This window comes from Corvus moneduloides, chromosome Z (genome assembly GCF_009650955.1).
Source record: "Corvus moneduloides isolate bCorMon1 chromosome Z, bCorMon1.pri, whole genome shotgun sequence".
Classification (NCBI taxonomy): domain Eukaryota; kingdom Metazoa; phylum Chordata; class Aves; order Passeriformes; family Corvidae; genus Corvus; species Corvus moneduloides.
This window is the reverse complement of record NC_045511.1, coordinates 57,495,520-57,509,876: the sequence shown is the minus strand read 5'-3', so window position 1 is coordinate 57,509,876 and position 14,357 is coordinate 57,495,520. Positions and strand designations below refer to the sequence as shown.

General features: G+C 42.9%; 1 protein-coding gene across 6 annotated transcripts in view; it reads right to left on the bottom strand.

Annotated features, from left to right (window-relative positions):
- The window catches only part of TJP2 (tight junction protein 2), a 64,637-nt gene that overhangs the window by 34,568 nt on the left and 15,712 nt on the right, over positions 1–14,357 (bottom strand). Inside the window, exon 1 of one of the 6 annotated variants that reach the window (XM_032095133.1) lies at positions 9,349–9,521. The exons of 4 other annotated variants lie outside the window; for them this stretch is intronic. In XM_032095133.1, coding sequence (XP_031951024.1) covers positions 9,349–9,411 — 63 coding nt within the window. In that variant the 5' untranslated portion in view covers positions 9,412–9,521. Of the gene's footprint in view, positions 1–8,892; positions 8,916–9,348; positions 9,522–14,357 lie in introns of those variants that run through there. One more of the 6 variants, XM_032095137.1, reaches the window with a different exon arrangement.

Genomic DNA, 14,357 nt, shown 5'->3' with positions numbered 1-14,357 from the left:
GGCAGCGGGGCAGGCAGCGCCAGAAGCAGCGGGGCAGGCAGCGGGGCAGGCAGCGGGGCAGGCAGCGGGGCAGGCAGCGGGGCAGGCAGCGGGGCAGGCAGCGGGGCAGGCAGCGCCAGAAGCAGCGGGGCAGGCAGCGGGGCAGGCAGCGGGGCAGGCAGCGGGGCAGGCAGCGCCAGAAGCAGCGGCGCCGCCGGCCGTGACCGCAGGAGCGCGGCTGTGCCCCGGGGCGCCGCCAGGGGGCGCAGGAGCACGGCGGCGGCAGCGCCGGCACCCGAGCGCTTTCCACCGCTACAACTCGCGGAAGCTAAGGAAAAAAAAAAAAAAAAAATACCGTGAATTCCCACTAGGCCGAAGTCCTGTTTCAAAACTTTTCTTTCATAGTAAAGATGGCAGAAAACGTGATGTTAAAACAAATTTGTATAGGTGCTTTTTGTTTTCTTTTTTTCCACCTCAAGCCCATACCTTATTATCAAACAGATTTGGGCAGGTTTTTTTGTTTTGGCTGTTTTTTTTATTGATTCCGGTTTTATTAGGTGCCTTTTCACCACATTTATTTCAATAATTAATTGCACTGTTTACTAAAAGGAAATGAGCATATTCCCCATGCAGTTTCATGTTCTGGAAAAAGAGAACATCTGGTATTCCAAAGATAAACCATGCACTAATGTGGACAGAGACACCAAGGCACCATGAAACTAGGTACCCGAAAATTAGCAATGTTACATTTTAGCACTTTACAATAAAAAGCATAGTTACACAGTAACATTTTCAGAGTGAAGCTTTTTCTTCCAAACTGCTTTTCACCTGAACTTAAAGCACTTCACACCTACAGAAAGTACCATGAGGTCCTTTAAGGTCCTGATTTTGCTAAACAGTAATTTCTCATTACACCAGACAAGTAAACAACACACACACAGGGATTTTCTAAAATTACTTCACTTGTATTTCACAGTGGTTGTGATCTCTGCCAGTCAGAGCAATAGTTAATACTTCAGTTGAGTATGCAAACTAGGATGGTGCCTTTTTAAAACAGTGATGGTTATCGAACAAACTAAGCTTTCTAGCAGGAGATTCACATTCTCATTCCCTCTCTAACTATTGTGGAAGGGGGTTACTAGAAAAGCAGTCACCAGAACTGCTTTGGTGCTATCGGGAGCAGGTCATCATTTCCCAGGAGCAGGTCATCATTTACCAGGATCAGAAGCACGGATGGGGGCAAAAAGCAGTATTTATGCAGCAGAGTATAACAAGTTCCAAACATTAAAACTCAGCATCAATTTACAACCCCCATACGTTATGACAATTAAGAGTACACATGCAAAACTTCTCTGGGATGAGTGGAAGGCACAACAGGAGCAGTTTGCACTTGTTACAGCTGAATTCAACTGCACTTAGATGCATACATATGCATCATCGAAAACCAGTACAATACCCCATTACAAGTGAAACAAAAGCCTGTTCAAGATGGAGAGAGTAAAAAAAAAGAAACTGACTGTACTCAAAACACAGCTGCAAGGTACTCAGGTCTTACCTACTGATAACCTAAAGCTCAAAAATTCAGCTTAGATCTATTCCAGGAGCAAGTTCTCTTCTCTATCTTTGCCCAACAACAGTTCTGTCATTGCCCTGGTAAAATTGTTCCAGTGCTCCCCCAACAGGAAGCAATCAATTATTCAAAATTTGTGAGGGAACAGCTACAATTGAAATAGAAAACTACCATTTGGGGAAAAAACAAAACAGATCTTACTTCCCTGTTCCCCCCCACCTCCTCCCCAGTTAAATTATTTTAATTTTTAGAAAACAGTTTCTGCCTCTTGAGAAACAACACTCTAGCAACTAACATTTTTTTCATCAAAGATTTCTTCTTTTTCACATATTGCTCCACAGAGGATAGCCAGAAGCTGTTTTTCCAAGTGTTCTGGGACATACAGCACCAGTCCAGTGGAGGAGCCTTGGAAACGACCATTTACTTTCCCATAGGTGTGGAAGGGGCTCTCCAGAAAACAAACCTCACCTCAGGAGGCACACCATGTCTTGCAGTAGATTTCTCCACCACCTGTTTTTTAAAAGCTCAGCAAGACTTGAGGGATAAAAACCTGGAAGCCAAGTGATTTCAGCTGAAGATCAAAATTAATTGAGGTAAAATGCTGACAGATCATTATACTTGAATGTTGGATATGTGTATACACACTGGAAAGTGGAGGGTTCATTTGATGTTTCGTTTCCTGAACGTTTTTCCTAGTCTTCCACGCTATCACACAGATTATGGTGCTAGGAAGGTTTTTTTGTACACACTACAAGAAGGTAACTACTGAAGGGACATTGAACTTTCAGTTCACCTGACCAACACTGGCTTTAAAAGCTATCTCTGACTTAGCCACTCCCCATTCACCTTAACTGTAAACCTAGCACATTACTTTACAGTCACACTGTTTCTGGACCTTCTCCTCCTTGGGATGCTCACACAAATGAAGTCTGAGAATCAGTGCTACAGTAGATTGTACACAAGCTGAGTTCAAGGGGACTTGAACTTGTCTTGGCATAATAAAAAAAGAACTTAGAAGTTTGTTCTGGTGTGCTTGCAGTATCAGGATTTGATGGTGAGGTAAATTAAACTCAGTAGGTGTACACAATCAATTTAATTAAGCTAGATTTCATTAAGAAAAAAAATAAGGTAATGGTGAAATAAAGTAAATGCAGCCACCATTCCTGGAAGTGCCTCACTTCATGAATTATTTATTCTCTGCAGCTAAAACATAGCTTTTACTCTTGTGGCATCTTAAAATTAAAAAAAAAAAAAAAAAAAGACATTAAAAAAACCCCCGCTGAAGCACTATATGCATTACATGGTCCAAAGTTCTAATTATAATTTTATTCAACTTCAGCAGTACACTTTGTACTGCTACTGTTTTTGAATGCTTTGTCTTCCTGAATCTATATGCAAATAGCAAATCAAGCAGTAGAAGTGACCAACTCTAGCATCAAGAGATTGCTATTCCCTTGGTTATTTAACACCTGCAACTCTGGAATCTGAGAAAAACAAGCTGGGTACCTGTCTACTACTTCCTGCAACTGGTTTTTAAAAGGCCAATTCATTATCGGGATACAATCCAAAACAATTATATGTAATCATCCAGGCATAATGCAAAACAATTCAAACAATGGAACAATTGTTAGCTTCATCCCAAAGCAGATTTTCTTTCCCTGTTAAGGTTTCTAGTAGCCTTTGTTCTCACTCTATTAATAGAAGAACTATATGCCACGTTCTTGGAAGCATTTTTCTTTTAGTCAAGCATTCCTATGTGTATGTGCCTAAGTATGTAATCTTACTACACACTGTCACATTAGCTTTATTTCCTTGTCTGAAGGAAATAAACCTGAATATAGCTCTGTGTAATGTATAAAATTTAACAGTACATTTGATCATATCTAAGCCTAAAACCCCATAAAATTCACACCACACATTGCATTTCATACAACTACCAATGCTAACACAAACATCAAACTGAAGGTCACATTGACCAAAAAGACACCAAAACTCTATAAAATCAAGGTGTTTTGAGCTTGAAGTCATACATTCAGCATCATTCATATACATGCCACAACAAACAGCTTGATTTGTTAGCTGACTTTTCACTGGTTTCCCGTCACACTAGTCATATCTCCTCCCTGCATTCCTTTCCTTCTACCACCACACTCCTGCCTTCAAGGTCTTAAGCAACTCACATCTCCCTCTCAAGATGTCTCAACATGCCAGAGAGCATTGCTGAAGTTCACTCCTAAACTTTAACATGTCTTGCACATAGCTAAAATGAAAACAAAATCTGTTGCAAAAGGGAGTTTAGCAATTTTCCTGTCATCCAGACAGCAGGATGCAAATGCAGATCTGGGGGATTGCATCTGAAGGTTTTAGGTCTGTAAGTCTTATACTGATACTCCTCACAGTGTAGTTGGAAGAAGGGGAAACAAATAATCACCCAGCCCCTCCCAAGACCTAAAATATCATGAGACAATGGATTAAGCCAGCTGCACCTGCTTCAGTAGAACACATCCAGAATCCCTTTACTCACAGCAAAGTTTCCTCCTCAAAGCCTCCAAAGGCGTATCATTATTTTTTTCAAACAACAAAATCAATCATACAGACACAGCTCTGAATTTTTCTGGGACAGTGTCACCAGCAACCTACCACCCAACACGAAGTAGTATTACACTAAAATTCACCCATACCTGATAACACTGATAAAATGCTCTGAGGCAAGAAAACAATAGAAGGGCAGATAAGAGTGGTAAAATTCAAGTATTTTCCATTCCTTTCCCTCAATCCTTTTGCAAGGCTGGATGTGAACTCAAAGTATCCCATGCAGTTATGCACATGGTATGCATGACTTCACTAATGTCTGAACACACTGTTATAAAGAACTTACCACATATGCCTCCAGCTTATGTAGAAATTATTCCTACCAAGAGGTAATGACAACAAACAAGCAACACGAGGGGCAAAGGGGTCAAGTCAGCTTCCCCTCTTCTTTCTGATCAAGATAGTGACTTTCATGTGTCCGGTTCATTCCCATAGCACTAACCCAACTTTATCTGCAGCCATTCTTGCTTCACTTGAAAGGATGCCAGCAGAACAATTTAAAACTAGAGCCCTTGATGCAATATTTCCACCGACTCAACACTTCACATGCATGTAACATAAATGTAAGTAACTTTAGGCATCATTCCAACCACTAAATGAAACCAAACTGACACATCCATATGAAATAGGGCACTTCCACTGAACTGCAAACTGAGTACACAAGGAATAAGCTAACCAGAACAAGCTCAGCAAGTGACAGAAAAAATTTTATTCCTCCTTTTGCAACATTCATAAACCACATGAGGCTTTGAAAAGAACTAAGAAAGAAAACCAAGAGAGTCCTTTTGCGTATGTGACTGAAGGGAAACAAAACAGCTCAGAATCATTAAGGTTTAGAAATGTTTCCATTAAATTACCACCCAGAGCAAATCTCATTTTGGCAGCAACTAAAAGTTCATTCTCAGCTGAGATTTGGAACAGAAAGTTTTCTTCTTGTGGTCTGAGCCACATGAAAGAGCATTATACACTTCAAGAACCTTCTGACACACAAAGCAGAAGCAAACTATAATATAGTGTTCTGCTTTTTTCCCAGCTGAAAGAAAATGAAGTTCTGTACCTGCCTATAGATGAACAAGCTTTAAAAAAAATTAAGAACAATTTAATCCTTTTTTCAAATTACTGTGATCCAAGAGTTTCAGTCCATTCTTATTGCTGCAGAAGACATTAGGAACTCATCTACTGATTTCTACAACATAAAGCAGGAAAAGAAAGCTTTGAAAAGGGGCTGAAAATTAGGTCATATTACAAAAACAGGGGAGAGAAGTTAATGGATAAAATTTAGCTAATTAAATTCTATAGTTCATCCCCATAGCAACCTTAAATAGACATCATAATAACCTGTCAAACAAAAAGCCATTCAGAAAATGACAGAACATACTTCAGACATCCACATATGTCAGAATTAGATTAGAAGTATTTCACATACGCTAAAGGGACAGCAAAGAGGGATATATCAATGGTACTCTGGTACAGAGTGGGTCTCACATTCTACCAATAGCTCGTCTCTGAGGTACAAGACTCCTCACCTTCCTCCACCATCTTAACCTATCCTTAAATCTTTCAGGTGCACTGGGCACTGCACACAAACAGCCAGGAAAGAATTATTGCCAAAGGGGAGCTGAGTACACAGCAGCTATTGGAAATGTCAGTAGGCATCCATCTGCAATCAACACTATGTCTTTAGAAGTCTGACACAGGGATTTTTTGCCCTAATGTAACACATCATACTGAGATAAAGCACGTACCAGTATTTGTCAACTGTCAGCAACTGAAAGGGAGTTCCTGCCAAAGTATCGAGTCAGAAACATCATCCCCACTGTAAGACTTTTAGGAAACAAAGTGGTAGAAAATAAAAATTTACAGCCGAAGTATAATCATTACTTAGCCCACAGACAAAACAATACAAGTACAGTGCCACACAGAAAAAAGGAGTTCTTATGCATCATCTAAAGAGCACGCACACACATGCTACCAATTAGCTATGCTACTGTCACTTCAATCGCTTTAATAATGTATCAACTCTATGAGCAGAATAACCAAAACCACTTCTTATTTCTGGAATGAGAATTAGTTATGGAAACAAAGAAATAAAAAATATAAGTTATTTTTCATCATGTTCTGCAACTCTTCAAAAAGCTTCTGAAATACTGGTTGGACAGAAGAATCCTCAGCCACGGCCATTAAAAGAAACACACATTATCCACTAGATTTTTGCAAGTGCTGGAACACAGGAAAAAGAGCAATCAGTGCCAAGCGCTGACCCTGGCAGCAAGCTGCTCAGTTCAGTCAAAGGCCAACAATTTGCCTCTCAGAGCTTTGTTTGTGGAGCCTAGAATGACAGTCTAGCTGGACATCTCGCATTATCTCTGAAAAGTTCATATGAAGTAGGATTCATAAGGGGTGAGCATTTCTAATACTCTTTCATCACAGAATAGGTACACATGTGCAAAGATAATAATATGCATATACTTAGACTGCACTAAGTAATAAATAAATGAATAATACATAGATGCATTATTTCCTGTAGCTGTATTTGGGTGCTGTAGATGAGAGCTGGTTTCTTTCAAAGGTTGGGCTTTTTTTTGTACTGTGTTTTTTTAACAAGAACCATCCAAAACTCAGTTGTGAAACACTCATGCAGTATTGTTTATCAGATCTAGAAACTCCAGTGCCAGAATACACAAAAAGATATTGCTCTCTTATTACTTAATAGGGCACAACACAAGACATGGAAAGCTGCTGCTCATTATCTGCCTGTTTAGTTAACTGCCACAAATGCAGGCCTTGAAGGAGCATTTTCTTCTTCACCGTATTTTAAAGATGTGGGATAGAGATGCCTGAAGAGTTCATGAAGGCATCTCTCCTACTATTTAGTAAGTTAGATGGTATTTTGTTCTCACAAAACATTGAGAATAATTGCATTTACATATTGTTTTCCACTGTACACTCCAGTTAGGATGCATTCAGGAGCATAATTCTGCCTTAAGGCTGATACTTGCAGTATATGTCTCTCCTATCATCATGGATCACACAGAATTCTTGCAGAGTTCTTCAATTTCATGGTAAGAAATACATTCCAAATACAGATTTTTAAAATGAAGTGATTTTAAGTTAATTTGCAATTTTAACATCCATGAATTACAGTCAGAATTCCTAGTACTTTTATAAATTTCATATTGTTTGCACAACTTCATTAGGAAAAATAAAGAGGAAGCTAGAACTCATAGCTGTAGTATCTCTCCATGTTATTTTTCTCTCTTTTTCTACAAAATAATGAGCAAACTGGTGTCTTTTTAAAATAAATGGAACCGTGGCCTTATTAGTAACTGTATTATAAGGAATATAGCCATTGCAGTAGCTGCACCAACAATGTCTCCCTTCTTAAGTTCAGTCCACATAAGAAACATGAGCTTTCTCACAGTCTCACACAATAGGCAGAGGGAAAGTTCAGCCAGAGCTCCCATTTTGCTGACAGAGAAGCTGGCACTGAATTCATAGCCAACACAACCTACTGCAACACTGCATGGACTCACATGCAGTGTGAAACAAAAAGCAGCTTTAACCAAACCAATTAATTCTCATTTCTTTACATGAAGGGCAGTCCCTAAAATGGTTTGGAGAAACACCATACATGCATTTGAGACCTGACAACCAACACTTTTTATCAAGCCAACAGAAGCACTGCCATTAAGTTCAAAAGGATTCCACCAATATTGATAAAAGCAGGCTGAAAAAACTATTGCTATTTGAGACAAACGGAAGGACACAGTCTGGCAATACAACATTTGTTGGAATACACTGTGAAGTGTCTTATTTCAGGAATCATTCCATACTGACCATAATTTTGTTTAAATGAAGTATTTAAGCTATAGCCATACCAAGTGTACATCTGTAAATACAGGCTTTGTAACTCCTGTAGCTCAAATGTGCACAAGTCAGACTTTCCATCCATCTCAGGATAATACACGTAAACCTCATCGCCACGAGACCCTCCCTGGCAAGACAAGTCACCAGCACATTATTATGGCTGTTTCTCTCACCAGAGCCATCAGCAAATGATTACACCTACCTACCAAATGTACTGCAGCAACAGAGTCAAATACGCTGGGATCTGTGTCAAAGAGCTTACAAGTTGGATTAAGAAGAGATGAAATACTCAAATACGGGTGAGCATGAAGGTAACAGAACAAGAAGGGTGGAGTAAGCTACCCAGATCAACTGCACTCTGTGGCGAAAAAAACCCTAACCAAACAAAACCAATAACAAAAAAACCCCAAAAAACAACATGAACACAGAGAGTCTGAAAATAATCATATCAAATAATCACCTGGTAGTTCACCGATGGCCAGTAAACATCACTAACACATGCAATATGAGACATTGTCTAATACAAACAGATTTCATACACAACAAGGACACTTAACAGTACTGATTATCGTACAAGCCACAAACAAAGTATGAGGTGTAAATAAGTGTTTATGGCTTCCACCCACATTTTAATGGGGGTGGGGGAAGTGACTACAGATAAATTCAGTTTTCTGCATGCCGGCACGCAGACCACACCACCCTCCGCTCCTGACAGATGCTGCCTACAACTCCATAACCACATTGATCACTGCAGTTCAGCAACTCACAGTCTAAAAAATAATAAAAGCCCGGACCAGTGAGAGGGGGAAGCAGATTTTCTTCATTAAAGTTGTGAGTCTGTTCCTCCACAGAAACTGGGGTTGTTTTCGGTTATATATACTGACCTGCACCCTGAGCCCAACCAGTATTTAAAATAAAAAATTACGTGTCGCCTTCAGGCGCCGCAGGAACCGGCCAGAGCTGCGGAGGACAGGCTGCCTCCACGCTCCCATTTAACTGGAAAAAACACAGTACTCCCACCGCCCTCGGCTCCAGCATTGTCTCCGCCAGCCCGCGCCGGTGGGAAGCGCGGAGCAAACCGGCAGTCCGCACTGAGCGGGTCCTCCCCCCTCACACGGGCGGCTTCTCCGCCCGCAGGGCGGGTGGTCCCGGCGCGGCTCGGCAGTGCCGCCGCGGCCGCAGGTGAGTCCCGCGGGCCAGAAACACACCTGTGCGCCACAGGCGCGCCCCCGCCCGCCGCCTGACCCTCCCCTCGGGGCCCACGGCCGGGGCAGGGGTGCCGGTGGGTGAGCCCGGCAGCAGGAGGAGCGCGGTGGGTGAGTGACGGGGGTGCTACCCACCTGCTCCGCCCCTGCCGCGGGCTCCCGCGGGCCGCTCCCGGCGGAGCCCTGCGTCGCTCCCATAGTAACATCGCCGGGCCCGCCGCCCGCGGCCCCGGGGGCTGGCGGTCAGTCCCGGCAGCCTCGGGAATGCTTCTCCCGCCTCCGCCCCGCGAGGGAACCGGCCGGGCCGCTGGCGAGGGGCTGCGGCGGAGACCCGCGGGGGCGGCCGGAGCCCGGCGGGACAAAGCCGGCTCTGAGCAGCCCTCCACAGAGAGACTTTGTCCTGCCGGGGCCCGGCCGCCCCCGCCGCCAGCCAATCATGCCTGCAAACGCCCCGGGAAGGCGAAGAAACACTTCCATTCTCCCTGGGAAGAAAAGAATTGTTATTCCCCATTTACAAAAATATTTATTGTGTTCCTGCCCTTGGCAGCGGCCAGCAGCTGACGCCTGTCACAGGGTAAACGGGAGTGGTGGGGCCTGTGGCCCAAGCCCGGGCAGCATTTCTGACGTGAGGCTTTCGGACAGTATCCACAGCCTTGTTCTGTCAAACAGACATGCACCAGTCATGTCCACCTTTGCTGTCAGTGTGTTTCTAGGAGGATGTGGAGGTGAAAGCCCCCACACAGCCGACGGACTCCCCACGTCCACAGCTTGGGTCAGATTTCCTTCTCACCACCTAACAGCCTTCCACATCAGTCCACACCACTGTGTGGAAGTCCACACCACTGCTATTAATTCAGAGGCCAAATTGCTTGCTTTGGGGGCTGTAATTACATATTCTAAACAAAGCACATTATTGAGCTAACTGTTCTCAAGAGCTTGCAGAAATGAGTGGTCACTAAAAGCACTAAGGAAGAGAAGATGGGCAGAAATTCAACCACATTATATTCAGAAATAAAGACTTCTTTCCCAAGTGCTTCTGTTTTCCTGGATTTATGCTATTTTGGATGGATGAGGCAATACTTGAATCAACTCTTGGAAGGAAGAAGCTAAGAATGAGAACCAACTGTAAAGGAAGAACTTTCTTAAGCCAATGTTAAAAAAAAAAAAAAAAGGCAAGCAGCCTGTTACTTTGTATAGCCTACCCTCAAATTTGAAGAGAAAAAGCCAAAAAAAAAGCCAAAGCAAGAGCTTTGCTCTTCTTTCATCTTGTTCCTCCTCTCAGTTTTACAAGTGAGTGATACCATACAACTTTTTTGCAACACTAGCAGTCTGGCATATGGCCAAAGTCAGGACCACTTGGAAAAATGAAGCACAGGGGGCCAGGTTCTTCACACGCATGGGATCCTATGATAGCTTCTGGCATCAAGAATTTGTCCATGAGATACAGCATGGCAAGGCAAAACAGCTGTCACTCTCCACACCAGTGCACACCTCTGCAAACTGGAGGCAACTTTCCAAAGAGTACTGTCTGGCAACATCAGCATAGAATGAGACGTCACAGCATTGGCAGAGAAATCCACTGTCCAGGACTTGTTAAAATGACATGACACAATGAAAATAACATGATTTTGCTGCAGACAACTACAGAGTTTTCCATGCAAGAGCAACATTTGTTTTAAGCTGAATGGCAATACACTTCTTGAAAAGAAGTGCTTGTCAGACATGAGGAGGAAAAGAGAAAGGAGAAGGCACCAGATCTCTGTGACTGCAGTTTCTTAACACATACCAACTTCATGGCAGCATGATGTAGAGCACTAACCTCCTGAAGCTGCTTCCTTTCACACAGGTTCTGGCAAAAGATGAACAGCTACCACTTGATTCCCCCACTAGACACAGCTTCTTGAGGAGTGCATGCAGTGCCAGTCAGAGCAATCTAAGGGTCTGCCTATCCTGTCCAAGGCCAAGAGGCCACAAAAGCTGTGGCTTGACCTAAAGCCTCCTTTTGGCATGTTCTGTGACTTCATCAAAGCCACAAGGTGTTATCACTAATAGAGGCTATACTTCCCTGAGCTGTAGGTCAGCAAGCAGGGTTAACACACTAAGCTAACCTGAGGTAAGTGTAACACAGATGTGGGAACTGACCACAGTTACGCAAGCAAGATAGGCTGGTTTTCAATCCCTTGCCACAAAACACCATCTGGAAAGGGCCTATCAGTTTGTCGCTGTTTCGTTTCCTACAATAACAGATGGAAAATAATCCATGGGGGCTTATCAAAATATTTCTCATGTTTGTCCATAAAATTTCTCACTTGTAAGAGCAGAGTATACATATCCTTTCCTGCTTTTTTTTTTTTCCTCAAACTAAACAGCTACTCTGCCACAATGGGCATATAAATCATCCCATACCAGCCTGCAAATGTGAGCACTAAGTGGCCTCTAGTGCTCATGCTCACTCTAGAGCTTGGCCAAATACCCAGATGCTCATAGTGATGGCATGGACTGATGTAAGAAACAGTGTAGTAACGATTGCCAGGTTTCTTATCCTGCAATTCAACCACCAAGACCAAACTTTCGGGCCTGGTCTTTGATCAGGATGTCCTCCAAAGATGGATATGCAGGTAGGCCTTATGAAAAGAAGATATTGTCAGCTAAACAACAAATGAAAGGATACAAGGTACCAATGTAAACAGTGATAAGTTTCCCTTGTAAGTTAAACAAAAACAACCCCCTAACCTGCAGCTCAAAGAAGCACATAGTGTGCAATTAGATATAACCCCTCCTTCTGTCTCATCTTCTCTGAAACACCCAAGACCCCCCAGTGTGGATACAGAATACCTATAAACTAGCCAGAACTCACCTGGGACAGCAAAACAAGCAGAAGAGGGGCAAGAGCCCCAGTCAAATGATCTGATGTGTCTGTGCAGGTCCCTAAGCACCCTGAGTGTTTGGAGGCATGGCTGCATGCACATTTCACTCATTGGTCTCCCTTTGAAATGGGAGCGGCAGGCCCAGTTATAGTCAGTCCTGCAAGGGATACTGCATCATGTAGAGTAAAGGCTGGGTACCAAGTCAAAATTGTATGAACTCAGCCACAAATTTGCAGCTCTGTTCTCTGCAGTATTTAGGACCGACTATTCTGCATGTGCAGTAACTGCACAAAGCAGCAGCATCTGCAGGGAATTCCATGGAATGTTATGGAGGTGTACAGAAATTTTAAAATAACATTAATGGAAAGATTATTGGTATTAACTTTATGAAAAACATGCAAATAACTTACACTGAACACATTTCCCATTGAGATTTTCAGTTTAAGTAATCAAGGGAGACATTGTTTGCCTACAATCACATTGAATCTATGGTCTGAGTAGCACTAATTTAGAAAGATCACTTGCTGTAGCCTGAGTCATGCAAAACCTAGGACGTATTCCATAAATTATCTACTGCTACTGTGAACGAAGCAGTTGTGCCACTTCTAGCATCCACAGAGGGAACACCCATTTCACACTACACTACAGGATGCAAATTTAAAAGAAGCAGCTGCCTCTCACAGTTACTGCAGCCAATCAAGTAAGACTGTTCTGCAACTTGCCTGCAGCAACTATGTTGTGACTCAGGTTCTTTCCACCTCCTCTCTACCATCAAGCCTCTTAACCTTGTCCCTCTGACAATCCATTTTTCTGTTTCTTTAAATATTAAAGTTCAACACTTCGTGTGCTGCTAGACAGCATGGCAAACAGGCAACCTCCTTAAAGAGCTGGGAATTGATTTCTGAAAGAGATACTGGGAATGTAGGCTGCTAGTCCAGTTGCTGAACTATCTGAACAGAGATGTCAGTTTTGCTCTTGTTTTTAAGCAAGTGTTCATGATCCTGTCATGAGAGACACTGTAGAAGTTTCTAAAAATACCATGCTGTCAAACAGCCTTTCCCCCTTCCCTTCCAGGCAATCTCTTTAGACTGCCATTTGTCATCAGTCTGCAAAATCACACAAATCAGGCAGCCCAGTCCTACTTAAATGATTCATAAATCCAATTACGTCCGCTTCTTTATATAGTAAGCTGGGCCCTAACAGATTCAACCTTCAGGATTAGAGGATGTGTAGGTAGCTGACCTCTGACTCTCGAACTGCTCAGGAGCTATATACATACAGTTCAAACATGCAGCTCTACACTGGGGTTGTCACATGTATAGCACAGTAATCTTAATCTCTGTCTTGGGGGGACTGGAGAAGAGACACCTTGAATACTATCCTAGCACTTGCTACCATGTCTAGAAGTGAGTCCAACGGGGGGTCACCAAGCTGGTGGGGGCTGAAGCACTGACCCTACAAGAGCAGGCTGTGGCAGCTGGGTTTGTTTAGCATGGAGGAAGGATGGCTTCAGGACACTCAGCAGCAGCCCATTCGTGCTGATAGGAAGAGATTGAAGAGATGGGGCCAGGTTCTTAGCAGTAGTGTGAGATGGATAAGACAATAGGCCAAAGCTCAAACACGACAAGTTCAGATGTACATAAGGAGAAAGAATCTTCCCCATCAGGACAGACAAACCATGGATCCACTGCAGAGAAGTTGTACAGTCTCTGTCCTTGAAGGTTTTCAAACCCAGCTGGGTAAAGCCCTAAGCAACTTGTTCTGATCTCAATAGATGACCCTATTTTGAGGGAGAGGTTGCACTAGAAACCTCCTGAGGTCCTTTTCCACCTGAATTATGCTATCACTCTATGATACTACTAGCATCATAGAGTGATAGCATAGTTACTGCATGACTCAAGTGCCAGCTTAAAGCAGAATGATGCAATTTTTCCTGCCCCTTGTCTCCACTTCCAAAGTACAGCTTGTGATTATGCAACATAAAGTTTTTGGCATGCAGCTGCAAGGTCTGGTCTGTTGGCTGTCTCTGATCTAGTGTACGGACGAACAGCTATACGCACTTTCCAAGTCTCAAAGCAGCAATACTAAGGCTGTTACTTTAGAAAGCATAGATGTCCCAAGAAGAAACACAGAGCTCAACATAAAAAGCATCCCACACTTTGTACATATTTTTTATGGGGTAATCAACAGTGTAAAATCCTCTGTCACTTATGAGGCCACCTATTTTGATGTTCTGAAGAGCAGAATATTTTAAATTTTTTAAACCTAGACACAGAT